This window comes from Cyanistes caeruleus, chromosome 6 (genome assembly GCF_971803275.1).
Source record: "Cyanistes caeruleus chromosome 6, bCyaCae1.hap1.1, whole genome shotgun sequence".
Taxonomy (NCBI): domain Eukaryota; kingdom Metazoa; phylum Chordata; class Aves; order Passeriformes; family Paridae; genus Cyanistes; species Cyanistes caeruleus.
In genome coordinates, this window is record NC_141706.1 from 34,630,922 (window position 1) to 34,645,860 (window position 14,939).

Consider the following 14,939-nt stretch of genomic DNA (forward strand, 5'->3'; position numbering starts at 1 on the left):
TGTTGGTTGTGATGAGGGTTACTGAGCCCTTTTCGTTCAGGTCAAGAAGCAGCAAATTAGGAGTAACAACTTTTCTTCACTGAATTAGTTGTAGTTGGACTAGTGTACGAGGGATGTAGAACTACACACATTACTGGTCTCCTTACACATCCGTTTTGGTTTTTGAGCTCTAAAAATGCGTTTGTTCTCTAATGGTGGATTTATTTGGTATTTTAATTAGTTTGCCTAAAGACTGTGTCTGAATAGTGTTATGTGGCTGTTTGAGAAGGTGGTGAAATGCTTTCTCTAAGCGTGAAGAATGCTAATTATCTTTTTCCCCTTAGCTTCTGCTCTTAGACCTGTTGGAGACAGATGTTATTTAGCAAAGGGAAGGATGAATATCACTTCCTCTGGGCTCAGAAGAAGTTAAAATGTAAAACGTGTCTGCTGTGGTTCGTTGACATGTCTGTTCTTAGATTTGTTCTTTTAATAAGCATCTCTGAAAGGTGGCAGGAAACACCAGCACTATCAGTACACAATCAAAACTAGGAAAGAGCTGTGTGTTCACCAGAAAATTGGAAATTCAATTCATGCTTAGACTTTGAAAACCAGGATATATTGTATACCTATTCACTGAACTCAACATTCAGGAGTATATATTACACAAGCCACGTTTTATCTTTCTTGGGCTCATTTCATTTATATAAGCTTTGTTTAGTTCAACAGTTTTAAACTAAACAGGCATGGATTTCAGTATCTAAGGTAATGCAAATGCAGGGCTGTAGTTAAAAATGTGTTTTCCTTTGGAGTTTAATAATTTGGCAGTTGACCTGTTTCTTTTCAGCCCAATTCTTGTGCTGTGTTCATCATCCTGGTATTGGAACAGATGACACATAAACTCTTTTAGAGGAGAGGAGGGTTTGTATGTACCAATATTCAGTTTACTTCAGGTTAAGATTTCTTTACAAAAATATTCTTAAAAGCAAACATTTTTTCTGTATTTTTATTTGTCTTTCAGATTGATCCAGCTTTGAAAGAAAAATTAAAACAGAACACTGTGACACTGGAATCTGAATATGAGGTAAAATAAATTTGTTGCCTGGGGCCCATAACCTTGACTATCCTTGATTACCCTGGCCGCTGGTGGGTTGTATCTGTCCCTAACTAAAATTAGATCAACCATCTGCCTTTGACTCACTGATGTCCAATAAAAACAAGGTTTTATGTAAAGAAAGGTTTTTGAACATGTAGTGCTTCTTTCTGAACACAGCTTTGCTTTGATTTCCAGGCGTTAAGTACAGTGGTACAAATAAATTCACTATTTCTGTGGTTAACCTAGTTTATAAATGTAGAACTGATGTTGGCCTTAGAGGAAGTGTTTGTGCGTTTAAGTCAGCGCTTCTACTGCATGAGTCTGGATGATCTCTAGACCAAATTACATAACAATATGCATGATGTACTTTATTATTTGTTGCTTCTGAAGTTTATGCTTATCTTTGAAACAACTGTCATTCCTTTTACATGGTTTCAGAAAATTTTATAGAGAAATAGTTCACTCTTCCCTCAACATTGCATTTTCTTCAAATATTACTGGGCTCTAAGATGTCTGTTTTGACCAGTTCGGTGTCCAGAGCCTCATAAATTTTCAGGCCTATAAGAAGGCATGTTAGAAAAACTGGAAAAAACCTCCCTGTGACCAGAAACAAAGGATAAAGCTATTTAAGATTATTCCTAATGTTTAAAATTAATTGAATCAAATGTCCAACTTCACTATCTCTGTGGCCTTTATGCTGATCACAGATTTTTTGTTTTCTTCCCGTACCACATTTCTGTCACAAGCCTTTGAAGATCTTGATTGCACCCATTGCTCTCATACTTAGGTGTCCAAATGGCAGCATATTACCTTAATTATCATAATAAGATTTTACCATCTTGTTACTCTTTTGTGATTTGTCTGAAATAAGAATAAAGCTTACCTTTTGTATTTTCACAGGCCTAATTTCACAAAATATTTGCTACGTTTTACCATTATTGCAAATAGTTTTGGGCTTTCCCCCACTATAAAGAATTGTGATTTCTGCTGCAGGGAATAACAAGATGGAAAGTTCCACTGGAGACTCCAAACTTACAAATCCATTAAGTTCTGATTGCCTCTGGGATTACTGTCTCTTAGTTTCCATTCAATATACTGTAAGGCTGCTCTGATTTATTTATGTGGAAGAAAAAATAAAAAGAACCACAAGCAGTAAAAAAAACCCCACATCTCAAACTCAATATCTAACCTCAAAATCAACAGATCTGTATTCAGATATACCTTACTTTTTCTTCAGAAGATGAGTAAATAGGTTAAGGATAATATTTAAATAGCCGTAATTCCATTATCTTTATGGATAAATCAATGCTAATAAAATACATCTGGCATAAGAATATATTACAAATCTTCTTGGGTAATGAGACTCTTTTCTGATGGACAGAAATGACAGAAGCAATCTTATTTTTTTCTTAATCTAAACTGTAGAGAGTTCCCAGACTGAAGTTCTTCCAGAGTAGTGCTTGGGTGTTATAGAGGGCAGACCAGTTCAACAAAACAAATGGATTTGCATAATGAAAATCGATTTGGATTATTGTTTTGAAATCCAATGTCAATATATACTTCACTATGGGCACCAACTTGCAAGCACATACTAATTTCTTGCTTCAGTGAAACTTCTGAAACTACCAGCAGTCATGCACATAGTCTGCAGGCTCCACCCTAAGTGTGTGACAATTTTAAGTCACTGTTACCTCTGTATTCTGGTGGACAAAACCTAACCAATCATACAGCTGAGGTTTAGGAGAATAGTTTTCCGTGGACCCCATCTTTTCCATACTAGAGGGGTTTGGCTGGACTTTTTTCTCCTTTCTTTATTTTTTGACTTGTCCAAAATACAGCTCTTAGGAACACCTTCTAATTCAATATATAGGTCACATTGAAGGATTACACTGGTGGCTGTTACTAAATATGGTGTGATAAGAGATCAAGGGCAGTTAAAAAAAAGTTGCTGTTTTGATATATAAAGCCTTATTTTACAATACTATTAGCATTATATCTGCAGCTGTTACTGAGGATACCATGCCAGCTCTTTTGAAGCAGGGTTGCCTGATATATGTAAATGTCCTTTGGCCCTCCCCAAGACTTTTAAAAATATCTTACTGTCCTTACAGAAATGTACATATTGAATACATACTGTATTCTTCTAGAATGTCATAATTTATTCTATAAGCATACATATATGGGCATATTGCAAAAATAAAGGCATTTCCAATATTTCAAACATATTGAAGTCTGCATTTTGTCTCTGATGTGGTGGTCATAGTGATGTAAAAAGTTATAATCACAGACCTAATTTATTGTGAGGAAATTAACATAAAGACATTTTCTTACCTTCTAATTTACTAAATTATATCTTCTCAAACTATAAAAAGTTAATTTCATATAGGAATGTTTCTGGTCAGGATACTATTTTGAGGAAGGAAGAATTTACATATGTAATTCATACTGCATTTCTTGTATCTCAGATCTGTTAGTAATGGCATTTATCTTGTACCTTGGGACATGCCAGAGGAGCAAGCTACCTTTGCATACACTCTCCATTGTTTATGCATTCCTCTCACACACTTTTGTGTCCTCATATGACCAATTAGTCCCTGCTGCTCCCCTTTGCCTAATAAATCACAGCTCTGTCCACTAGTGATGCTGGTACTAATGTGAATGTAGTTCTGCTGCTGAGCTGGGCCTTGTAGAACACACTAAAAAATGTCAAGGGTTTGACCTGCGACAAAAGCCTAGAGTATTTTATTTGAAAGGACAGAGATACTGTTTGAAAAAGGGACATAAAAAGCCTGATTAATATGATGAGTGAAAACCATTTTGTGGTTGTTTAACAATCATAGTACATTCCTCGTCATGTGTTTAATACAGTCTCAAAATAGCAGTCTGTATTCTAACACTTGGTTTCTGTACTTCTGTGAAATTAATGGTCTAATAAACACAAAAAAATTCTGGCCTCAGTTACATCAGACCCCAAAATACTGAGTTGTTGTTAAGGTTTTTTCTAGCAAATAAAAGCTTCCTTAGGAATTTAGTAACATTTTGCTATGGAAAAGATAATTTAAGGTTGAATCAAATATGTGATATTCAGTGGGAATCAATAGCAATTGAAAGTAGAGGAAAAAATATCCCAATAAATAAAAATGTGAAGGATTGCTATGGAAACAGTAAATGAGTTAGTTTTAAAGCGGGGAAGACTGATAAAAGATGCTATGGGCATCAGAGCTGTCTGATAAGTAATCTGACAAGGATAGGGCTAAGAGGATGGTGTTGCAGCAAACCAAGAATAAAACAGTGAGAATGTAAAATAACGAGTAACTATGTTGGCAAAGTAGCAACGTTCAAAAAACATATCTGTATTTTTTCAGAGAAAAAAGTCCTTTGTATTCGAATCAGATGTGCTTTCAAACCCCTTAATAAACAAACAAGATGTTATTTAATACCTACACGACTCTGATGGTTCATAGCCGTGTTTTAAGAATGGTCTTGGAAGACTTCAGTGGCTGCTGAAAATTTCAGTCTGGGAATGATGGTTCTCTGGGAATCATCACTGGGCAGGAAGGTGATACTATTAAAGAGTTCTGTGATATTTGGGACATATAGGCAATACTGAATACTTCTTACAGTGATGTGAAAGAAATTGTGAAACCATTACTAATGTGGAAGTGATATGAAAATATTGCAATAGTAAAAGTAAGGCAAGGCAGGGACAGAGAGCTGTTTATATTACTTGCTAAGATGGGCCCATTAAAAGTGCTAAGTACCTTTTTGAGTAGCCAAAGTTACTTATTTAAAAAACTGAAAATGCAGGTCAGAATGGACTGCATTCTGAAAAGCAGCAACTCTGCAAAAGATTTAGGAGTCAGTGAATAAATAATTCACCTTGATCTTCTAGTGTGATCTTGTGGCACAAAAGCTAATTCAGTTTATGAATGTAAACAGGAATGGTAGATGTAGGAGCAAGGGATTTTACTTCTGAGTGTGGCACTGATGAGGCTGGGACTGAAATTCTGGTTCTCCTTTTGGTATCTGGGTTTTGAACAGGGCTTTAAGAACAGATTAGGTTGCAGATCAGGCAGACTGTACTAACTTAGGGCTCTAAAAATTCCTTAAAAGAAACTTAAAGATTTAAATAATATTAAAGGTACTGAGAAGACTGGTGCTTTCATAAAAATACTTTCATAGAAAGAAAGCAATAGTGATTGAACATTTTTTATTGCAGAAAATATAGTAAAATTAGAAGTAAGAGCCATTCTTAATAGTTGGAAATATAATTTGAACACAACAGCAAGAAAAATGAATCTTTTGTGTTTCAGAATATCAGAACTGTAAAACTTTACAAAGTTTTCCTTCAACTGCAAAGATGGCATAATTGACATAATAGGCTGATCTGCAAATGGTCAGACTATAGAATGCTGCTTTCTTGACTTAAAGGGTATGAATATTAGGCAGGTTTCATTCCTTATAATTTAATAAATCATAAAAAGTCAACATTAGCTCTGGACAGAAGTTTTTTAATTCTTTGTCCTGAGAATTACAGCAAAAGACTTGTAATTGCAGTATTAAAATGTATATTGAGGACAGTTCAAAAATTAAAACTAGGTATATGGAGAGGTGTTTTGGGAGTATAACCTGCATATTTACTGTCTTAAAATAAGAATTTGAATAAGCTCTTCTGAAAAAAACTCAGGCCACTTTATTGCTGATTTGATGTAATTTCAGGGATTGTGGTGCCAGCAGGATGGATGAAACTTTTTTTCAGGGAGTGACAGTGCAGTAACACAGTAATTGCATCCAAGTGTGTGGACATCAGGAGTGCTCTAGAAAGAAATTCCTGGATGCCAGTTGTTGAAATCTGCAAGTATCTTGTTGCTGTCATTATCAGTACCAGAGGATTACTGATTTTTTTGCTGTTTAAGAATTAACAGATTAGTGTACTGAATTGATTTGCTTCAATATCTGTGAAGATACTGGTGGCAAAATGCCTTGAGCTGTTTGAGAGCTGACAGAGGTTGGGAAAATATCCCTCCTTAGTGACTGTTATGACAATAAATAGGGTGAGATAAATAAAGAGGTTGAGATAGTTTTCTTCTCCCTTTTAATCACTTGGTTCCTACCATGCCCTCTTCTTTGCTGGTGTGTTGTCCAGCCTAGCCATTAGATTCTAACTGCCTTCCAGGTTGTGTCTGGGATCAGCTGAGTTTCTTGCATTTCAGTTTATTCACATGTGAAATCTTTTATGTTTTTATTTCATTGTGAGTCTTCAACACAATGTTTTGTAGAGAAGTACGAAGTCATGTTATTTTTTTTTTTTTTCAATAGAAACTGCCATGGGAAAGGATTTTAGTTCAAATAGTTTGTGTTAGGCATTTTATTCTGAGTGGGTGTACAGTCCATAGCCAACCTATAGTTTTAGCCTTTTCTTCCTCAAATCTCTGAAGTTTCCTGTACCATAGTTCAATGTGTTCAAACTATAAACTACGTTCATAGTTTTACATGGAGAAATACGAGAAGCTGGAATTTGCTGATGGGTATGGCACAGGAAGAATTCTGGTGGAGAAGCCTCTTGCGGGAAGAAACAGACTCCAGAGTGGAGTTCATAGGGTATCACTTTCTACTGGTGTTGTTTCTGGAATAGCATTTTTATTTAATAGTCTTGTAAATTCTTTCCTGGTCATCTCTTAGCACAGGATTTTTCCTTAACTAAGAGCTGTTTCTTTCATATATGTTGCATTTGCACTTTCCTTATCCAATAAGAAGACACTGATGTCTCAGACCAGAAACAAGGTGAGTGACAGTGATCAGTCAGACAACAAGCATGGTTGGGACTGTTACAAATGATCTCTTCTCATCACCCTTTCTTCTCTCTCCAAACTAGAATCCTTAGTACCAACTTGCATTCCATGTTTGTTTTCTTGTTTTTTAATGCCACATGAATTGAGCAACCCTTACCATGCTAGGGCCAACACTGTGTGTTGTCTCAGTCACAGAAAACCCCAAAAGTTTGAGTAGGGCGAGTTGTATGCACACATCATGGCTGAATTCTTTCATTTATTGTGTTAAGGAATGCTGCTAGCTTCTGCCAGGCAGCCAGTATGGGGAACTTGTGCAGCTGGCTAGGTGAAAATGTTAAGCATTGTGCCTTGCTAATGGGCCTCCAGTGGGGAATGGTTGGATCTTTGGTATGAAATATCTCTGTTAATGTAGCGCATGGGAATTTAGCTACGCAGCTGAGGCTGCGTATGTGTGTTTTTCTCACTGTCTCCTTCTGAAGACAATACAGCAAAACAGGTAATTTCAAAGGAAGTTCTTGTCTCAGCAACCAGGAAAAGTGGCTTTTTGCAATAAAATCCTCCTGTTGTTTTTCTTAGATTTTTTTTCTCTGTTTTCGGCCAATTTCAAAAACACTATCTGGAATATTTTGTGATTGCTAGTGCATTTCCAGATGATGTCCACATGATAACCAAGTCTAAATGTGAAATGATTTAAAAAATTATTCCACAATTCTTACATGTTCTTTTGCTTCTCAAATTATTGTTACCCATCATTATTTAATGTACAAACTATATTATAAAAATATACTCTGCTTTAGCGAGTTACTGCTTGTCCTAATAGGCTTCCTGATTAAAGAGAAAAATTATTTGCAAGATTCTGGTTGAGGCTGACCATGGAGTTTGCACACTTTTTAGTTAATCAAATTTCTAAAAATTGAATGAAGAAGTTCCCACGTTTAATCCCTGACTTCACTGTGTGTCTGGTAAAACTTGGTATTTGCCCAAGTATAGCTAGGAGGCATCACTGAGAAGTTCAAAGGCTGTGGGAAATGGTGCTGGTAATTCAACATGTAATAATCCATCTTGTTCGTAGCATCTTCCCCTCAAGTCATTGGAGAGCCACTGTCCCCCTGTGCCATCTTACAGCTACAGTGCAGTTCAAAACCAAAATACCTTCCAGCTCTGGAAAGACCCCAGACCTTACCTTTTTGAACTTCATGCTTGTAAAAATTTTAAATGATGCCTTGATCTTTCTAAGACAAAAGTCTTTCTGATTTGATTTGAAGACCTGTTGGTTCTGATAGAATGAAAGTTAGAGTTATTCATATATTATTTGTAAACTGTACATTCAGCAGTATTGCTGAGAAGTAGCTTTACTGTTACTGGCAGGACAGTACAGGAATAACACTCCTATTACTGTCCTCATCAATCAGAAAGAGGATGTTAGCCACAGAGAAGAAGCAGGAGGAATTTTTTCCTATGAGAAATTGCCCAACAGCACAAATCAAACAGTAGCCATTGATGTTACTGAAAAACTCTCTGTGGTTGGAAGATTTGAAATTGCCCTGTTAATATTTAGCCCAAATCAAAGTTTCTCAACAGAGAAAAGCATTCTGTTTCAGAGTATAAATTGATAAGCAAGTTTTGGAAGAGAGGTGAGTGGAAAATCAGCAGGGAGGTGTAGATGAGAAGCAGATGTCCTAAAGTACACTACCTGTGTGAATGTTACCTGAACCAACTGAGACCAGGGTAGAGGGGGAGCATGTAAAAGGAAGGAGATTGAGCTCACCAATTCAGAAGGGTCAACTGCTTGGTGAGGTTGACTGCTGATTTGCAGGACTGTGGTTATTTTAAAGTAGTTACTTAATGGCCTGGATTTAAGTTTAATTTGACACAGTTGTTATTAACCTTCTCTGGTTGTTTCTTTTCTTATGCCCACACACTTCTGTTAGTAGTTTCATGGTGGTAACTGGTCATTTCTTGTTGTTTAGCTCTTTGCTATGCTATTCATTGCAGCTTTTCCCTCTCACATAAGAAACCTTATTTTTCATATCACTTCAGAAGGAAACACCATGTGTGACTCATGGGTCTCATATTTTTTTATCCTGGTACACCTCATCCTTTTTTTATTAGAGTATCTTTTTATCTTTATTAGAAGGACAGACTGTGCCAGATTTTATATACCGAAGGTAAAAAACTTGTCCACACTTCCAAGTATTCATAGTCTTAGGAAGTTGTTTGAAATAAACCATTTCTGTGGTGTCAGGAGAGCTTTCTGGGCTTCAGATAGGGACGTGCTGTAGAAATCTGTATGCTCTTCTTAGCGGCAACAGAACTGTCATTTTTTTACTTTTGCTGGTCTCAGGCACTGTTAAAGATCACACATCCCTTTCAGTCAAGTTCACCTTTATTTAGTTGAAAAAGATGCTGCAAACATCTCAGAAGTCTGTCCCTGGCTGCTCCTATTTTAGAGACTTGTGCTGCAGTAACTAGGACATCCCTTTACAAAGTTTAATAATGATACAAACTTAGTAAGACCAAGCAGTCAGATTTGGGAAATTCCTGTGTTCTGTTGACTTGGCTAGGTCTCCCAAGTAATGAATTCAGGGATAAAGCTTAGTAAACAGCACCTCTCTTTCTGAGGTAGAATAACCATAGCTTGATAAAACTTTTCTATATGAGAGAAATGAAAACTATCCTAAATATGCTTAATTGCTTAATTAAAAGTGGAATTTGCTGAATTTGGGATATTTGATCTTGAAGTTGTACTACTGCACTCATGCTATTATTTATGTTGGACCTTTCTGAGTTTTTTTTTTTTCTTAGGAAAAGAAGATAGACTGAAAGTAAATTACCTATGCACACATTCTCGACTTTATCCTAAAGCTTGTGAATCTTTTTGGCTGAGAAGTCCATCTTGGGTGTTCTGCAGGTGTAATGCATAAATGGCACTGCATTATCCTTTGAGATGTATTGTGGATTTTAAGAGATTCTGAATTTTAAGAAGGAAAGATCCTTAAAATTGAGAGGAAATTTTGGCAAGGCCTAATTCCTAATGGAAGTCTGTCTCATGTTATTTTATGTTAAAAATTGAAGGCTGTGTAATCATGGAGTTTTAACTGAGTGAGATAAGTGTTTAGTTTACTGAGCACTTTGTATAACACCTTCACATAAAACTATGAGAGTCCTCTGTGAATATTAATTAAACTCTGTGACACCTCTGAGGTGGAAGCAAGTTCTGTTTGCTTGCTTTGCATGGGAAAAGAATTGCACAGACAAACTCATGGTGCAGTTCCTCAATACACATCTTCTGAGACATGGTCACTCAAAGATGTTTCTCTTCTCTTTTCACCCAGTGTTTCCTTCAGCCTGCTCAAGTGTTTGCATTATCCTATCTTATATAGGATTTGTTCATCAGCAGCATGAATTTATTTTCCTAAACTATTTATTTTTTTCTGGTTGGAGCACACCCCCACATTGTTGAATTGGCATAATTAAAGAGAAAATAACACATGGGGAAAGAGTCTCTTAAACCAGTTCACCATAGGTTAATTAATTGTGCCATAGATGAATGCTATTGGATCCCACTGAATTAAGCAACAAAGCCTCTATTGGTTTTTGCCAGTCTTCAGCGAAGCCAAAAGGAGAAGCAGCTCTCTGGATGCTTACATGCCCGTCCTCCCTCACCTCCCCCCTTCCCCAGTTCTTCCCTTAATGAACAAAAAACAATCTTATTCTGGCCATAGTTTTCTGCTTACTAACTTGCTTGTTTACTAATATCATAAAAACTAAACATTCTCTAATTGGAAAAAAATCCCTTCTTTTTAAGCTGAGGATTCATTCACTAATCATGGGCTATTAAATCCCAGATTATTAAATCACTAATTGCAGATATTAAATTATGTCACTTCCTAGGCAAACTAAGTAACACCCAGTTATATTAAGAAAATGAGATGTCAAAAAGATGGCTCTGGAAAAGAGTTATAAAAAAACCCCACTAAGCTCTATCAGTGTGATGATGAAGTTAAGATTTTAAGTCATGCACAAGGCAGCAGATTCAGTGTTAGCTGTAATTTTTACCTCTTCATATATATATTTCATTATAGAGCTCCTCAATATACCTTTTGTCTCTTCAAGGTTTTTTGACACTTTTAATAAACAAACTGTTCAATTGGTTTAATTCTTTCACTGCCTCTTACAGCCACGAGGATATTTTTCTCTGGTACATCTTTTCTCTGGAAACTATAATGATGGGAAATAATTATCTCACTCTATCAGAGCTATTTCTTTCTGTGGTTTTCATCACAGAATTTATTTCATCAAAGTGTAAAGTAAACAGGATTCTCTTATCCCTCCTTTCATATGTAAGGAACCGAGACTAAAGCCAAACATTTTTTACAAAAGGCCACTTTGAATTCACTCAGCCTGAACACTAATAGCTCTAAATGAATTTCTGCAGACTTCAGTTTCTGTATCGTGACATGAAGACTATCCTGCAAGAGTAGAATTAAAACTCTAAAATTTAAATTTTATTTTATTTTTAGGCTGCCAGAGGCTTATAACTTCTACCTAAGCCAGGCATTTGAAGCAGCAATTAAGAAGTAAAGGTCTTTTTGGTACCTTTGCACCAGTCAAGCTGTTTAACAAGTCTTAAAAATCAAGTGTGGCAAACAGTTTTTTTCTTTTGTCGCAAAACATATTTTTCTTTTTCACTGTGCCTGTCTGAATAACTGCATTTTTTTCCTTGAATTTACAGCTTCTGTCAGTCCTGTACTCTTAAGAGGCAGTTTAGCTGATTTAGGGAGTGAATCAGTAGATTTAATGGACTATACTGATCTTCCTTTAAACAGCTAATTTTCAATATCCTTAGGGCTATTTGAGACAAGCAGTAAAAGTGCTGCTGATCTGATCTGATTACATTTCATTGTAGTCTCCAATGATGGAGTGTTTAGTACATTTGAATTGGGAGAAGAAATCTTTTGGTTTTTAGCCTTCCACTTCATATGAATTTCAGTTTAGTAAAAGCTGGAAGTAGTTTAACATGTGATGTGATGTCTTCATAAAGTTAGGTAGGCAGAGTCCAAGTGGCTAAGATGAAAAAAAGAAATAAGAAATTAAGAAGATCTGGCTCTTAGATAGAATGAAAGATGTTGACTTCAGCTTCATCTGAGAGCAGAGCTAGCTGCTTGCCTGAATTCTCACTGTACAGCTCAGGCAATCTGAAGGAGCTGTGTAACTCTGCAGCTTGTGCTGCACTTAATTAAGAAGATTATCAATCTGGTCTTATTCTCATCACTAAGATGAATTTAAAATGCAGCAATGTGCATGTCTTTAGCCTACATCTAATGTAGCTATTTATTCAGGGATGATTCTGTTGTAAGAATTTTCATGTCAGTGACCAAGCAAAAAGGGTGGGATTTTACTCAGCTGTATGTGAGGTACTGTCCTGGCTTACCCCACACAGCCACACACTCACCCGCTCCCCCATGATGGGGTGGGGGAGAGATTTGGAAGGGTAAAAGTGAGGAAACTCATAGATTGAGATAAAGATAGTTTAATAGCTAAAGCATAAGGTGCTGGTGTAAGCAAAACAAAACAATGAATTCATTTACCAATTCCCATGGGCAGCAGGTGTTCAGCCATTCCCAGGAGAGCAGGGCTCCATCACATCTAAAGGTTGCTTTGAAAGACAAACTCCATCCTTCTGACTGTCCCTCTGTTCTTCCTGCTTTCCCCAGCTTTACATGCTGAGCATGGTGCCATATGCTGTGGGATATCCCTGTGGTCAGTTGTGGTCACCTGCCCCAGCTGTGTGCCCTCCTGTGCACCCTCAGCTTGCTGGCAGGTGGGGTGGAGTGAGAAGCAGAGCCTCGGCACTCTGTGAGCTGCTCAGCAGTAATGAAAACATCCCTGCATTACCAATGCTGTTTTCAGCACAAATCCAAAACATCCCTGTACTTGCTACTATAAAAAAAATGTAACTCTACCCTATCCAGAGCCAGATATACATGAAAATAGCTATTCAGTAGGAAAGCACTGCAGAACAGATTGTCACATCCCCTTTCAGTGGTGATACTCCTCCTTATGCTTATCCACATGCAATAGGAGTGCTCTGTTATTCCAAAATTGGACAGCATCAGTTCAGAAAATTGGAATGTTGCCTTCTGATGACTGATAACTATCCCATAGACTAAATTTTTGCAGATACTGTCCCATGGTAGTAAGGAAGGTGCTTTCTTCTTGAATTGCAGTAGGATATTACAAAGTGTTTATACATGACACAAAATGTTAACCATCTCTAAAAATGTAATGATAATAAAAAAATACAGTCCTCCTATGTATGCATTAGAATCTTTATTTCTTTATATTTTAATTGATCAATAGATCTTGTTTGTCATCTCAGGCAATGCCATTCACTGCATGTAACTCTTGGTTGTTTCATTCTGTCAGTGTATCCCAATGTGTTTTCAAGGTACCTTTATGATTTCGATTGGAAGCTGCCAAGATACTTTCTGGTACTGGTTTGTTTGGATATGATAGTTTTGAAATGCTTCCTGTTTTTGACAAACCTCCTCTCTGTAAAGCCTTTGTGAAGTTTCAGGGACAAATTACTCTGAACATTTTGGTAAAGATCTTCAGTACACATGTGTCTTTTGATAGACTTCTTTATGTGGCCTGTCTTTAGGTACCACAATTTTGTTGCACTTATTTTAAAAGTTGGTTAATGTTCAAGCTTTGGGAGACAAACAACTTTGGAGTAGTTGAGATCCTCACAGGTGTGTGATACCTTTGTGTTGAATTAAATCAGCATGCATCCCTTCTGTTAAAGCACAAGACTCTTTTAAGTGTAGTTCCCTTGAACCTTCCATTAGAATCAGATGTTAAAATCCAAATTTACAATCAGAGGAGATTGTCACTGTTGTGTGGGATGATGAGTACCTTTCCTCCTTCTCTCTCCTTCCATGTCAGCTCAGATCCCTTCTGGTTGAAATGAAGTACCAGCTAAGCATAAGATGTATAAAGTAGTAAAGACAATTCTTCAGAAAGACCTGTCCCAACTCTACTGTACAAAAAATTTGGTTGCTCCTACTTTGTGAAAGTCTGCTATGTTTGTACATGTGTTCTCATATATCTTCTGTAGAGTGTTGCTTAATTTATTTTGATATCTGACTAACCTCATTGCAATTTCCTCAATTGTAGATGTGTCAGGAAACTTTTATATAACATGAACTAATAGCAGCAGGTCTATTCTGTTACAGCTGTTGAATTTTTCTGCAACTATTATTCAAGTCCCTGGGTGTTTGCCATTTATTTGAATGATTGATAGTAGACAAATTAGGCCACAGGCTCAGGGCAGGATTAAGTATTTTCTGGTGTATTTTTACAGCATTTGCTGAGATGAGGCCTTGATCACAGATCAGGTTTAAGTCCCACTGCAGTATGTATCATTCATTATTGGAATGCAGTGTTGCCCTGTTTAGTAGCATCTAGGGCAGTGCTGATTCTGGCAGTGGTGCAGACCCTCTCCTCAGTCTCCCCATCATATCCAATGTGCTGGTCCACAGTTGGCATGTGAGACTTGAGGTCTGTGTCCTGGGAAGGGACAGCTGTGCCTCTGCCAATAGGACTGAAGATGCAATACATGTTTGTGTTCTTTGACTGCAGGACATTGTAGGTGAGGTCAGAAGGGCACCTGTTCTTCATTTTTGTTGCCTCTAAGCCATTGGTAGTTCTGAGGGGGGATGATAGAAGCAGGCAAGAAGGTAATTAAATCTAGTCTTTCAATACCTGACAGTTCAGTCAGTTAGCATATCTCATGTATGACTTAGAGGTCTGTCTGTGGTGGCTGGGTGCCAGAGGAAACTAGTCAGCAGAAAGCATTTCATACCTCTACCTCTCTCAAGTTAAAACCTCATGGATTGAAGGGGTTTGCGCCATTGCTGTCTCTCTTTGTGCTAGATAATGAATCTTTTCCAGCATGCTTTGTATTTTTGCTGACAGGATACTTCAGCTCATTAATTACTAATCCTTCTGTTTGAGCTATACCAATGCTTGTCATTCCTACTACTTCAGTGCTTGGCAGACTTGCAATTGAA

At 37.0% G+C, this 14,939-nt stretch overlaps 1 protein-coding gene across 1 annotated transcript in view; it reads left to right on the forward strand.

Moving 5' to 3' along the window:
• The window catches only part of COX16 (cytochrome c oxidase assembly factor COX16), a 44,885-nt gene that overhangs the window by 29,237 nt on the left and 709 nt on the right, over positions 1–14,939 (forward strand). Inside the window, exon 3 of the mRNA XM_086895138.1 lies at positions 998–1,060. Within this exon, the coding sequence (XP_086751264.1) occupies positions 998–1,060 (63 nt within the window). The remainder of the gene's footprint in view (positions 1–997; positions 1,061–14,939) is intronic.